General features: G+C 50.2%; 1 protein-coding gene across 1 annotated transcript in view; it reads right to left on the bottom strand.

Moving 5' to 3' along the window:
* Positions 1–14,399, bottom strand: part of SORT1 (sortilin 1) — a gene marked incomplete at its 5' end in the record, with an annotated part of 40,358 nt that overhangs the window by 24,350 nt on the left and 1,609 nt on the right. Inside the window, one exon of the mRNA XM_014525025.2 lies at positions 1,673–1,732. Coding sequence (XP_014380511.2) covers positions 1,673–1,732 — 60 coding nt within the window. The remainder of the gene's footprint in view (positions 1–1,672; positions 1,733–14,399) is intronic.

Raw genomic sequence — 14,399 nt, 5'->3', positions numbered from 1 at the left:
CTGACAGGCTGAGCTGGCACTACTGTGGATTTGAACCTGGGACTCAGGGATTTCAGCCCTGGTGCTTTAGTCTCCAAAGTGCTGTGCAGCAGTTGACATCACCTGGGGCACAGCAGACTGGACTACAGGTCTGAGAAAGGCGGCTGGCTCAGCAGTTCCCCTCTCTGCTGGAGCCTACAGGAATGCAGAGTGCCTTTAAACTGTTGACAGCCCCCCGATGCAATGCGCAGAGGTAATTACAGTTGTTGGAAAAGCCACCGCCCTGTCATGTCTACAAAGACATGCTCTTGCCTCCAAACACCTGATGCTACCTGGCAGCAGCTCAGTCACCCTGCATTCACAGCCTTACAGTGAATACCAGTTATATGGGAATATAATGCGGAACCACCACTCTCTGTGGATGGTGTGAGCTTTGCAAGCTGGGCTGTGAATGGCACAGACACCTAAGAATGGCCTTACTGTCAAGGGGCCTCTTTGTTTTTTCCTGGTATAGCAGAAGCTCTACCCCAAGCAGTGGCACTGTTACAAAAACACTTATCCCTGCACAGCTCCAGAGGTCTGCATACTGCTGAACTGCTGGCCATTTCATACCAGGGCAGAGGACTGGAGGCTTGATACAGTTAGATGGATCTTTGGCTCCAACTCCATGGTAATGAAGCTGACCATTTCCTGTCATCCATTAAGCAACAGGACCACCATCTCTTTCATGATCTGTTCTCACCCTAGGTAGAATGTAGCAGAGGGTTTGCAAGGCACCCTATAAAATTAAGATATTTGTATCTGAGGTTTTGCATGGCACAGGACTTGCTAACAGCAGGGCTTGAAATCAGTGGTTGCAGCACTTTGCAGCATAATGAAGGAAGAACACTGCTGGTTTCCGGTGTGGTAAGCCCTTTGCACCTACAAGGCGGTTACTTGTAAAAAACCCCTAAAACTAAAGCCCTTTGGCACCTACAAGAGTGGTTACGCCCTGGAACAGACACCTAGAGAGACTGTAGACTCTCTTTCACTGGAAGTTTTCAACTGCACATCAGAAAAACACTTTTTGCAGGATGATCCTGTCTCCTGCAGGGGGCTGGTCTTGAACTCAATAGTCCTTTCCAGCCCTTTTTTGATGACTCCAAACACTATCGTTGCTAGCACAATCCCCTGGGAGCTTGCAGCGGTTTCTACGGAAAGGATTGCTAGGCTGGCCTTAACTAAATTGGTTTGGAAAGTAATAGTGACAAAGGGCAGAAAGTAATATGACTGCTTCCCAACTAATCATATTATACCAGTATGACTAGCTGGGGTGCAGTCATATTGGCTTAATAGGTGCTCATGCTGGACTAGCTTGTCCCTGGATGCATATAAAGTCTCCCAATTCCAGCAGCTTTATACCAGAATTGCAGCCACACTGGATAGCTGCACTGCTTTGACTGTATCTGCTTCTGATGTCAATACATCAGTGCCAAGCTCTGTTAGGTCTGCCCTCACTGGGGATATGGCCAAAAAGGACTGACCCTGCACATGCAGATGCTGCTGCAAGTGTCTCATTCTCAGGAACGCTCCAGCAGAAGGCTATTGGGGAACACTAATTCCAAACTGTCCTACCAGCTCATCCACCCTTTACCACTGGGTAGTTAGCTGGTAGGTGCCTTTAAGCACATTTTTTATCTAACACGTTACTTACTCCAGTGCTGTCCCCAACCCAGGAGAGCGATACTGAGCCGCTGAGATCGTCAAAGACACACTGGAAGGAAAGAGAGAAAAGTCATTTAAACTGCTGGACTTTCCACTCCTGATCAGATAATAAATATCAACCCTTTGTCCTCTCACCAGTGGGACACCATGACTTGTGGACAGGACCCTCCCCCTTAAATGCCTCATCCCAAAGTCACTTCAACCCAGGACAGTAATGACCACCCCAGAAGCGGTCTCTCCATCCAGTCTCACTGCTGAAGTCTCCTGGGCATGACCCCTGGGCCTCTTCTCTCTCCATACACCCACTTCCCTTAGGTAGTAGATGTAAGAGGGAGTCTGTGGTGGACAGCACAGAGCAGTTTCAGCAGAGACCTTGGGAAAATCTTCATGAACAGCCAGTGCAGGGACAAGCAGACAGTAAACTAAGAGGTCTACGATCACTGGTGAACCTCGCCAGTGAATCTCAGCCTTTCACTCAAGCAGTGCTTTCAGGTACTAAAAGGGCTGGCTGCTGAGGCATGTGCACAGGTTCCACAGCCTGCCCTTCTCCCCGAGCTCTGCAGCCATCCATGGCTTTTTCTTTCCCACCTGGATGCCCACCAATACGTTCATTTGGCAGTTTGGGAAAAGCCTAGCAATGGAGCCGAAGAGCACGTGCTTGTCCAGTGCAGTCATCCTCACCTAACCATATGTCACTGCTAAAGCAGAGCTCCATAGGCCCCACGTGTCTTGCCTCAGCAGATGCCCGAGATCATCTTTGGTAATCCTGCCCTGGGAGAACCTGACACTACGCAGCACAGGCTGCTCCCAGATCTCCTCCCCCATTCACGGGTTTGTATTATTAACATGCTGCTCAGCAGGGAGTGCCCTGGCAGCAAGTGGAGGAGGCCTGTTTGCAGCTAAGAAGGGGAAAAAGGGGAAGTGCTAGGGCTGAAGGTTAAATGGGGCTGGGCTCTTTTCCCCGCTGATCCTGCTGCACATAGCTAGGAAGAGAAAAGGACAAGGGCCATGTTGCCAGACAGCAGGTCTGAGTGCACTTGTGAAGCTGTGAAACCAGACTGAGTGCACTAATCACACAGATGCCAGAGCAAAACTGGAGCCGTGCTATTGTGCTTGCCAACTGCCTGTATTCCCCGCAGCTCCTGCCAGCTTCCAGGCACCCAGACACCCTCCCGGGCAGGGTCCAAGTGCTCTCCTGTGTTAAGAATGGGGATGGGCAGATACGATGTCCCAAGAGACTAAGCCAGCCAGCCACCTGACTGTACAGGGATGTGGCTAATCAGGGCAGCAGTGGTGCCAAGGAGGAAACCAGCAGCACAGATATCATCTAGAGCACAATACCCTCCATAAATGCCCTGCCCTGCTGTTTCAAAGAGTGCCTCAATTAAGCTGTGCTCTGTTCACATTCTCACGAAGATTTGAGCCTCTCCATTACAGCTCAGCCAGCACCTGTGCCCTGAACGTTCATGAGTCAGCCATTGTTTTGAGCCAAAAAACCACCGGGCTCCTGAGTTATGGGCAGAGAAACTCCTCCCTCTTGGAGCTGGGTGGCTCCAGTGTACCTGTGCAGCTGGCAACACAAATTCCTTTCTTCTACAGGCAAGGTCAGAGAGACAGTCCCCGTGGCAATACTTCTGTGGCCTGAGTCAAGATTTCCTTTTGAGCCCAAGCACCTGCTAGCTGGATTTCTACAACAGCATTACCACTCGTGCTCTCTAGCAGCTTCGGACCAATGAAACTGCATAGGTGGCAGCATGGGGAGGGTACAGAGCGATGTTTCTGAATGGAGGCGTCTACCCGGGAACCTCAGGCAGGGGCAGTGCCAACACAATTACTGAGCTGTTCCAAACTATGAAAGGTAGGCAGGCTTCTGGGAGAGCCGAAAGAGGAAGGAGACATGGGGAGGCTACCAGGAAGGATTTCACAGCAACAGCGGGGACCACAGGGACTTACTGCTATGTAAGCAAGGGGAAGAGTTGACAAGATCCTTAATGAAATCCAGACCACTAGAACAGCGGTTCTGTTGTAATGGATTCAGACAGACCACAGCAGGCCAGAGTGCTTTTAACACTCTATTGCCTATTTGAAATCTGCGCTTGTCTTGCAAACTGGTTGCACACCTACCAGTGCTAACATCGTGTGGTGCCCTGTAGCACCCCTGTAAAGAGTTCAAGGCACTCCAGGGTGCCGTGACATCCTGACTGAGAGTCACTGCGCTAGGAGCATGGGCTATTCTGAAGCAGACCAACATGAGGATGGAGCTGGAGACATGATGTAATCTTACTTCTTGGCGGTTGTAGGAAGTTGCCAAATGTCATGCGCTTTAGCACAGGTGATGGGGACTTTTGGAAGACAACAGAGCTGTTTGCAGTACTTGAGGAGGGAGATTATTTAAAAAGCACACAGCTCACAGCTAGGACTTTTGGAAGTCAGAGAACCAAGGCAGCAGCCTGACTGAGAAGCAATAGAGGAGGAAAATTCTGGGGAAGACCAAGAAACAGAGGGCAAAAAGGAAATAAAACAGAAAAACCAGCAGAAATTAAGCAACACTGAGGTTTCTCTTGCCCAAGGTTTTTGTGCTTGAGCCACTGAGATGCAAGAAGCTGGGACACAGCCAAAGACCCTGGGCAGGAGTGTATTGTTCGGGGCAAGCCAACATGTTGAGGAGCAGCGGTATAAGGGCTGCAGGTGCTGTGGAGAGAAGCTGCAGATGGGTAGCAGATGCTGCAAGACTTGAGAAAGAGGATCCAGTCTGGGCAGCTGCACTTGCTGCCTGCACACGCCTTGTTTGTGGATTCATCTGGGAGAGCGGTATTAGCATCTCATTTAAAGACAGGAAACATGCAAAGGAGATAGAAGGACAGAAGATGAGCCACATGCAGATGGTATGAATGCCAGCAGAGATGCACTGAAATGGATGTAATAGAGAAGTTACACAGGAAATTCAGGAGAGGGGTGTCCAGAGTTTGCAAAACCTGCACGCTGTTAGTCACTGCCAAACAAGATGCACGCAAGCTACAATCCTCTTTGCCCTCCCCAGGCAAACCCATCTCTTATCTGCCCTCCTCCCAGGAGGATGCTGCAACACACAAATACTGCTTTGATGCACACATCAGGGAGCACGGTGTGCAGAAAGAGCTGAGTCACTGCAGTGGCTCAGGCCCAGGTGTCCAACAACCCCAAATGGTTTTCTAAAGCTTCCTCCGCTTGGCTCAAGACAGTCCTGGAAGGTTTCTGATTCTCAGGGAATTAGGTTGTATTTTAATCTTGCCGGGCCTTGTGCCACGCTCACGATAAGACCTCAAATAACATCCACGTGACATGAAGTGGCTCCACTGTATTCCAGCAGTGGAGGAGACCTTGCATTTTCAGCCTCCTGGTCAACTAGCAGCCCAACTTCATAGTAGCAACAGTCCAACAGCTGGCCTTCTCTCAAAGTGAGATTTTAAACGGAGCAATGGTTTCCTTTTATGTGGAAACAGAAAGAAGGGATGCGAGTTAAAGCAAGCACCGGCAGGCAGGAAGGACTGAGTGCAGCAAGCTCCAGTTTCAAAAGAGAGATTGTTACACAGATCACAGACGCTCGGTGAGGAACGCGACGAGTTGTACCCACATCGACACAGAGGACCAAGGAAGCAACAACTGCACAGCTCTTAGCCTAGAAGTATCCATCCAGTGTTCCCATTAGGAACAGGACTGGCAAGCAGGAAAGCCAGCAGGTGCATTCCAAGTTGACTTGACTAGTACAGGGTTGCTCAACCCATGGGTCGCAAGAATATTTGAAAGGGTTGCAAACAGACTTTAAAAAAATGGATCAAACTTAAAAAATTTATTCTCCTTTAAAGTTGAAAAATGTGGGAAACTGCAGCTTTTCTCTTGCAGGCTGGCAGAGTTTCAGCCTGCAAGGGGCTGCTTGGCCCCCCCCCCACACACCCTGCGGGGGCTGGGGCCTGGGGGTAGCGGGTCGGGACTGAGGGGCCATAGGTTGGGGCTGGCCAATGTCTACAAATGGGTCCTGGTACAAAAAAGTTTGAGAACCACTGGACAAGGAGAGAGACTCCTCTTCAGCAATTCAAACCTGTGCTCAGGATCTCTAGATAAGCAGGCATTGGTGACTTGAATACAAACCAACTCTGCATGGAATTGAAGGGAAGCTACTTTGCACTTTGAGAATGCCTTTCAGCTCAGGGATCGTAAAGCAATGAACAGCTCAGCCCTCACACCATGTGCCTGCCCTGGGTGAGGAAAAGCAAGACCTCCATGATGCAGCAAGGCAACAGTTGTTTGAATTACGCTGGCTTCTAGAGAGCTTCAACCCACACCAGGATCCTGTTTTGCTAAGCCCTGCACAAACAGCCTCCACAACTGCAAAGAGGTGCTTGCAGAGTGACACAAGAGAAATAGTGTGGGTCAAGAAGCAAAATATATTGCAACCCAGCTGCTAGAAAGAGAAAGCCAGAATGTAATTACAGTTGGAAAGTCACCAGGATATGCTAGAGGTAGAAAGACATTTACAGGAATTATAGAAAATGAGGGTTGAAAGGGACCTCAGGAGGTCACATCTAGTCCACCCCCCTGCTCAAAGCAGGACCGTCCCCAATTAGATCATCCCAGACAAGGCTTTGTCTACCCGGGTCTTTAAAACCTTCAGAGCTGGAGCTTCTACCACCTCTCTAGGTAACCTGGTTCCAGTGTTTTACTACCCTCCTAGTGAGAAAAGTCTTCCTAATATCCAACCTAAACTTCCCTTGCTGCAACTTCAGACCGTTGCTCCTTGTTCTGTCATCTGAGAAAGGTACTGACCTCTAAGCTCTTCTATTTACAAACCCGATTAGAAAGGGAGACTGCAAGAAACAGGGGCCTGAGCAATGCTGCGATCCAAAGGAGCAATGTTGGAGGGTGAGAAAAGATATCATGGACAAGCTTGAAGAGAAGCCTCTGGCAAGGGTAGCAGGACAAAACCATTCTGTTTCAAGTAGTATTAAAAATGACTTGACTCTGTTAAGGTCACAAAAGCGCAGGTAAACAGAGTCAAGGCGGCACACAGGCATGGGTGAACCATGTGACCACCCAGGGTCTGAACAGAATTTTTATTATTATTATCTTTGGAGAAAATGGTAACTTTTATAATTATTATTATCCTCATCATCATCTTTGGCGAAGGGGGGCCCAATACTAAGTTTGCCCAGGACTGCCAGGAGTCTAGGTCCGGTGCTGAATACAATGAGGCATGCCTGCACCTGCTTGTGTTTACTGTACAGACAAATGCGTGGTCAAAGAAAATGGCTAGTTGCATAGGGACACTTTTGCTAGGCAGAAGGAAGTGGCCACTCGGCTCCACTTATCATGGGAAAGGTTAGTGCTTTACGCCCAACAGCTTCCTGGTTGGATCAGGGTTGGGCCATAAGGGAAAACATGCCCTCCCTCCAGACAGCAGTGGCTTCTGTAGCCCTGGAGGGATTGTGGCTTCAAGCCGAGCTGCTGCAGTATGACAATCCCATTTAGGAAGGCTCACAGGAAGTGGTGATGTTATCCCACCAGCGGGCAGGCTACATCCTGGGCCTGGGAATTAGGACCGCTGGGTCCCGCTTCCAGCTCTGCTCAGCCTCACAAGAGGGTCCCCAAAGAAGCATAGATGACCGAAGGGTCACTGAAGACAAAGCTGTTCTGGGATCCTCCAGCAATCAGCCCTGGAAACAGCTAAGTATTCCTGTTCAGAAAACATTCACCAAGTGTTTTTCCTTGGCAAGCGTCTTGCTTCCTCTCCACCCTTCACCCATCCCCTTCCCTCCATACATCTTTAAGTGGTTTCTTCCCAGGAAGACAGAAAAAGGAACAGTCAATCTGATGGGCAGCATGCAGCAAGGAGCCCCAATGAGCCCAGGTACAGGGGTGCAAGAGCAGTGTGTGCTCACCCTCCCTTGGGGCAGGGGAGAAGCTGTTCCCCAGCACCAGGGGCAGACAAAACCATCTAGACAGCAGTAGCCTCTCCTCCCCGATCAGGGCCAAGGTTCAGGTGAAGGGGTGGTTGCACAGGCCACACGGATCTGTGGAGAAAGACCTTCCATCTAACGCAAACCTCTCCTGCAGAAGCAGATCTCCAGGAATTAGACAAGACCACTCAGGTAATGTCTAAGCCAGTGATTCCCAACCTGGGCGCTGCAGCAGGGTGCTCAGTCCTGAGATGCCTCGAGATCCTTTCAAGGGCACTGCGGGGCACCATGCAGAGCTAGGGGCGCAAATGGGATTCACAGGATGAATGCAGGGATTTCAAACAGGAATCCATAGCGTTAAAAACACTGCACCCTGCTGTGACCGGAGTTCTTTGCAATACAACTGCTCTATTATTTTTCCAGAGTCAAAAAACAAATAAAAGCTCAGAGCTGGCATTTTCTGAGGGGTGCCTTGATTGGGAAGCACTGGTCTAGCCCTGACAGCGTTTGCTCCCTTTGGTAACTGGTTGTCTCCACAGAGACTTTCAATCCTCATGTGCAATAAGAGTCAAAAAACCCAGGCAGGTTTCCAAGACCTCGGCAGCACGTCTGGGCACCTGCAGACACTGTGCATTATTATACGAGGTAGCAGGCAGGAGAGAGACAGCTGTAAATTATGGGCTGTGGAGAGCTCTGCCAGCTTCTCTCAGCACTTTCTAAAGCCATCAACACCCTGCGTAAGCAGCTGTGAGATGGTGACCCCTTTCCCCCAGAAATGGCACCAAGGGTCACCCATGTACGGGAACCAAGCACAGAGGACCTGGATGAACTATGAGTTGGTGGTAGCACCAGAGCCTTTTTGTAAAAGACCTGTGGGTACATCCAGGGTCTTCTCGGCCCTGCAGGAAGGTAGATCTGGCAGAGAATACCAGGGCATCTAGCCTCCAATGCCAGAGCGAGGGTTGCTTTTGGGTAGAGAAAGAATTCACAGAAGTTTAGAGCTGGAAGGGACCTCGTGAGATCATCGAATCTTCCTCTGTTCCTCCTACAGCTTACCTCTGATGGGATCAAGACCTGAAATGCCCGTGTCAGCATACAGGGATCCTGACACACACAGATAGCTATCTGCGCCCAGCTCTTGCAACCTTCCCGTCACCCTTACTCACTGCTCCGCCAGGGTTTAAAGGACTGTTTGAAACCTCACAGCCCTGTTGCAGAGAAGCCTCATCATCTGTGTGCAACATCTACACAAGCAGCAGCTTTCTAGCCAATCACCTGGGAGTGTTGTTATTCCCCAGTACAAAGCCAGGCCATTCACATGAAAAAAACACAGGACTGGGGCAATATTAGTAATGCCCGTTTCCTGTCAGCTGCCATGGAAATGTATGGGGTTGACCCACCAAGCCAGAAGCCAGAGGATTCGACCCATCTGACAGCAGCCAGCACCTGCCCCCCGCGCTAGGGCTCTGCCAGATCTCGGCCAACGGGGATCAGGCTGGATCTAGAACTGGAAAGAAAATAGGCACAACGAAGAGTCCTGCTGTAGGAATATGGACCCATGGCTTACTGGAGGGGTTGCAGTGTTGCTGGTCTCATAAAAGGATATTACCAAGAAAACCTTCAGGGTGGCTCATCCAGGGCAAAATGGGGCAGAGAGGCTGTGGGGGTCAGATGGGGCCATGTGCTGCCCAAGGTGCCCTCTTTCCAATGCACCAAAAGCCCAATCCCTTGTGGTCACTACAGAATCCCAGATGTAGGAGCCCTGTGCACAAACTGCAACGCTCCGAGGCTTTTCAGTGCCTGCCCCAAACCAGGGCACCATATTTCCAACCAGCTGCCGCAGTGCCCCGCAGCAGCCTGCACAACGGCTGCAGCGCACCTCACGTGCCTTTGGAAAGGAGGCATCACCTTTCTGCAGCGCACTGCTACAGATTTACCGCATTGGAAAGCTGCCCTAAGTCCATCCCAACTGTGCAGTTCATCCAGCAACAGGAATAGCACACAGAAACCCTTGCCTCTTGCGAAGTAAAGTGAACACGCTAATTGAGGGGGAACGCTAGGAGCTCTAGTCTAAGCTTGTCTTTACCCAAGTGGCCATGCAGCCCTGTCACTTGCGACAGGAAGCCTTAGTGCTTAGTCCCTAATAGCAGTAATGATGTCTGGCCCCAAATGTCCAACGAAGCCAACACTTCGGCTTGGTTGGGCAACACTGACAGCAGCCTCGATGGTGCAAAACACACGTCACTGGGAAGCAGTTCAGAACAGGGGTCAGTGATCTGGGGAGCCATTTGATCCAGCCTGAAGACATGGGGCTTAGTCACAGGTGTTTTCTCCATGCACCTGCTGAGAGAAGTAGTATCGGCAGCTGGGTCCCAGTACCCGCTCACCTCTGATCTGAACTGGGTCATTGTGGCCTGCAGCCTAAAAGGCTTGGTGATTTCTTGGTTTTTTGGGAGGGTGGAGGGGAGGGGTTGTAAAAATATTTATTTCTATATAAATAAATAAACAAATAAATAAATAAATATAGATATAACTTTACCTCCAGCACTCCACCAAGCAGCCCCTGTGGTTCACTTGGCAAATCAAAGCCCACTTTGACAGTTAAATCATTAAAAACCCATTACACAGTTTGCACCTGGTGATTTCTTGTTTAGAACACGACCTTCCCAGTCCTGCAACACAGCTTTGCATTTTCCCAAAGGAGGTGGCAGAAGGACAGAAAACATTGCCCAGCACTGCTGAGCCAGTCAGGCCAACATTGATCCAATTTGGACGTGAGCATAAGGGCTGGCAAGGACAGCAGAGAGCTCTTGCGATCTCCCATCACTGGGCAGCAGACTCACTGGCCCAGCAGTACTCTCCTAGCCAAGCGGTTCCTGCACTGCTGGTCAGGCAGCTCTCCAAGCCAGAAATTGAGATCCTCCAGGCACCGCTCGGGGATCACTGATCCGGACACAGAATAAACAAACAGCCTCCGTCCGGCCTGGAGGGACTGGCAGCAGCTGGAAGCACAGCTGCAAGCTAATCCCTTTTCATGACCAAGTGCAACTTCACCCTGTTTACTGGGAAAGGACCCTTTGACTTCAGGAGAAAAGCTGGCTACATTCAGAAAGTTTCCCAAACCCAGGACAAATTGTGCAGGGGTCATCACCTGTTTAACACTCAGTTTTCAAACCGACCAAGTATTAGGGGCTTTGCCAGTCACCCTTGAGGCAGGAGGACCTCTTCCCCAAATATTAAAATAAGGAAACTGAGGCCCGTAGCCCAAGCAGATCTATGCAGAGTCCCTGCAAGCACAGAGATGGCAAGAAGCGTCTGGCTGTTCTGCTTGTCCTTCCAGTGGTTCCAGTTCTTTCCCCAGCCAGGCTGACTGAACCAGTTTGATGTAGCAGCAGACAGTGTACATGCTTCCTGCAGTGTTATGGGCCCAGCTTTCTGGGAAGCAGCAGAAATTGTTCTCATGCTGCCCGGCATTGTTGCTGGAAGCAACAGCTTGTGGGTTGTTTCCGACGCAGGTTTTGCCTCAAGGCTTCAGCCGGCTCTCAGGCACCACCAGCGAGGGGCAGAGATCAGACTGCACATCAAAAGCTGCTCTCTTGGAGTGCGACACAGAGCGCACTTGCCTCCACTGCCTTTTGCGCACAAAGCAAACGCCCACCTCCCACAGAGTTAGACCTGCACAGACAGCAGTTGACGTAGAGAAAAGGAGGTGACAGCTGGCAGGTGCTGCTGCACACTAATTTTGAAGGCAACCTGCAGGCACACAGCCACCAAAATAGTGGCCTAATCCTGAACTCCGGATTCACAAGTGGGATCCTGAACCAGCAGGTCACAGTCCCGTCAAGAGGCTGCCCCATGTGCATATGATTTTAGATTCATAGAAAATGAGAGTTGGAAGGGACCTCAGGAGGTCACATCTAGTCCAACCCCCTGCTCAAAGCAGGACCAGCCCCAACTAGATCATCCCAGCCAAGGCTTTGTCTAGCCAGGTCTTAAAAACCTCCAAGGATGGAGAGTCCACCACCTCTCTGGATACCCTGTTCCAGTGCTTTACTACCCTCCTTATGGGAAAGTTTTTACTAATATCCAACCTAAACTTCCCTTCCTGCAACTTGAGGCCATTGCTCCCTGTTCTGTCATCTGCCACCACTGAGAACAGTCCAGCTTTATCCTCTTTCAAACTTTGCTTTAGGTAGCTGAAGGCTGCTGTTAAATCTCACCTCAGTCTTCTCTTCTCTAGACTAAATAAGCCCAGTTCCCTCAGCCGCTCCTCAAGTCATGTGCCCCAGCCCCCGAACCATTTTCAATGCCCTCCACAGGACTCTCCCCAGTTTGTCCATGTCCTTTCTGTAGTGGGGGGCCCAAAACCGGGCACAGTACTCCAGATGTGGCCTCACCAGTGCTGAATACAGGGGAATAATCACTTCCCTTGATCTGTTGGCAACACTCCTACCAATGCAGCCCAGGATGCCATTAGTCTTCTTGGAAACAAGGGCACACTGCTGGCTCATATTCAGCTTATTGTCCACTGTAACCCCCAGGTCCTTTTCTGCAGAGCTGCCACCCAGCCAGCCAGCCCCCAGCCTGTACTGGTGCATGGGATTGTTCTGTCCTAAATGCAGGACTTTGTATTATCCTTGTTGAACCTCATGACATTTCTTTTGGCCCAAGCCTCCAATTTTTCTAGGTCACTGAATCCTATCCCTACCCTCCGGCAAATCTACTGCTCCCTGCAGCTGGTGTCATCTGCAAACTTGCACTCTATGCCGTCTTCTAGGTCACTGATGAAGACATTGAACAAAACCGGCCCAGGACCGACCTCTGAGACACTCCACTTGATATTGGCTGCCAACTAGATGTTGAGACGTTGATCATTACTCTTCGAGCCTGATGCTCCAGCCAGTTTTCTATCCACCTTACAGTCCATTCATCCAGCCTGTACTTCCTTAGCTTGCCTGCGAGAATGCTGCGGGAGACGGTACCAAAAGCCTTGCCAAAATCAAGGTACACCACATCCACTGGTTTCTCCACATCCACAGAACCAGTCATCTCATCGTAGAAGACAATCAGGTTGGTCAGGCATGACTTGCCCTTGGTGAATCCATGCTGACTGTTCCTAATCATCTTTTTCTCCTCCAAGTGCTTAGAAATGGGTTCTTTGAGGATCTGCTCCATGATTTTTCCAGGGACAAAGGTGAGGTTGACTGGTCTGTAGTTCCCTGGATCCTCCTTTTTTCCCCTTTCTTAAATGTGGGAACTCCGCCCTTTTCCAATCATCCAGGACCTCTCCTGATCACCATGAGTTTTCCAAGATGACAGCCAGGGGCTCTGCAATCTTATCAGCCAACTCCCTCAGGTGGATCCCAACTGGCCCCATGGACTTGTACATGTCCAGCTTTTTTAAACAGTCCCATACCTGTTCTTTCACCACTGTTGGCATCTTACCTCCTCCCCAAACTATGCTGCCTGGTACAGAAGTCTGGGATCTTCAGCCTCTGATCATAGGAGAAACCCCGCTGACGCACAGAACTCACCACCACCCCCCTGTGCTCCTCCAACTAGCTCCTTGCTATCTAGAAGCACTGGAACAACTAAGCCAGCAGGATCTCCAGGATGAAGTTTACCCAAGCAATAGTTTGTAGAGAATTGCGAAGCAGCTCTAGCTGGCTGGAGAGGGTGGAAGGCGCCTAATGCCACCCAACAAGCCCAAGCAAGGACCAGCACTGAAGCTGTGCGCAGAGCTGCAGTCAATCCACTTCAAACTGGAGACTGACATCCACTGTCCACGTGGCAAAGGGGAAACACACAGGCTCTCCCCCATGTGCACACAGGCTCCCGTAGCAGAGATACGGACACTCTGGAGTATAACCCATATCTTCTGGGAGAAAGGCCCCTCTCAGGCTAAGGGACAGCAGAATAAACCTCAAGAAGAGAGGCAATGTACTGAGCATCAGCTTCCAGATTTCACTCTCTCTTAAGAAGCCCATAATAAAAGCCTAAGAGCTCTTACTTGCTCTCTCTCTAGTCTCCAGCAGGCACCATCTATTCTATCACAGACGGGGAGGACAAAACACTGCCAGTGCTAGCAAACAAATGCACACATTCTTCTCCATGCTGAGCCACCATGTTATTACCCACCACACAGATTTTTCTGACACAGCCTGTTTCTTTTAGACACTGTGGGCTTTTTATATCCCCACAGAGGCGCCGTGATAGAGGAGGGAGGTTTGGCTTGTGGGGCAATTCAAAGAATGAGGAGTGTCAGGAGAGCTGGGCTCTGCTCCCAGCTCTGTCCCAGGCTGGTTTTGGGCAAAGTACACTGGACGGCTCCATTTTTCATCCCTAAAAAAGGGAGAATGCTTACAGTATATTACAAGGAGATTGGATGCTAAACGCAATGTTAAAGTCCTTGAAATCCCTTAGAAGGAAGCAGTCAGAGCTGAGCATAGAAGCTGTGCCACCTTATTCCAACCAGACCAGGATGGTAGAAAAGACAGACTGAAGTGCTCCATTAAGCCATGAAACCCATCCATCCCAAGGACAGGCTATCACCCCTAGGAGGGAATGTAACATTAAACCGGCACGTTTACCCCAAACTTCAGCCTGTTTGCTTTAATCTTCCCAACTTTTGATAACGCACCAGGTACTATAGGCAAGTAGAAAAAGACTTGAATTGCTTGGCCAGTGACAGGATTCACAGCTGTGATGGACGCCATCCGAAGGCAAGCCCCACGAAAAGCAATGCAATGCCTGCCTGCCTTCCCCCACCTGCAGAGCCACATT

The sequence above is a fragment of the Alligator sinensis genome, unplaced genomic scaffold (assembly GCF_000455745.1).
Source record: "Alligator sinensis unplaced genomic scaffold, ASM45574v1 scaffold872_5, whole genome shotgun sequence".
In the NCBI taxonomy this organism is placed as follows: Eukaryota; Metazoa; Chordata; order Crocodylia; family Alligatoridae; genus Alligator; species Alligator sinensis.
This window is presented reverse-complemented; position numbering and strand designations above follow the sequence as displayed.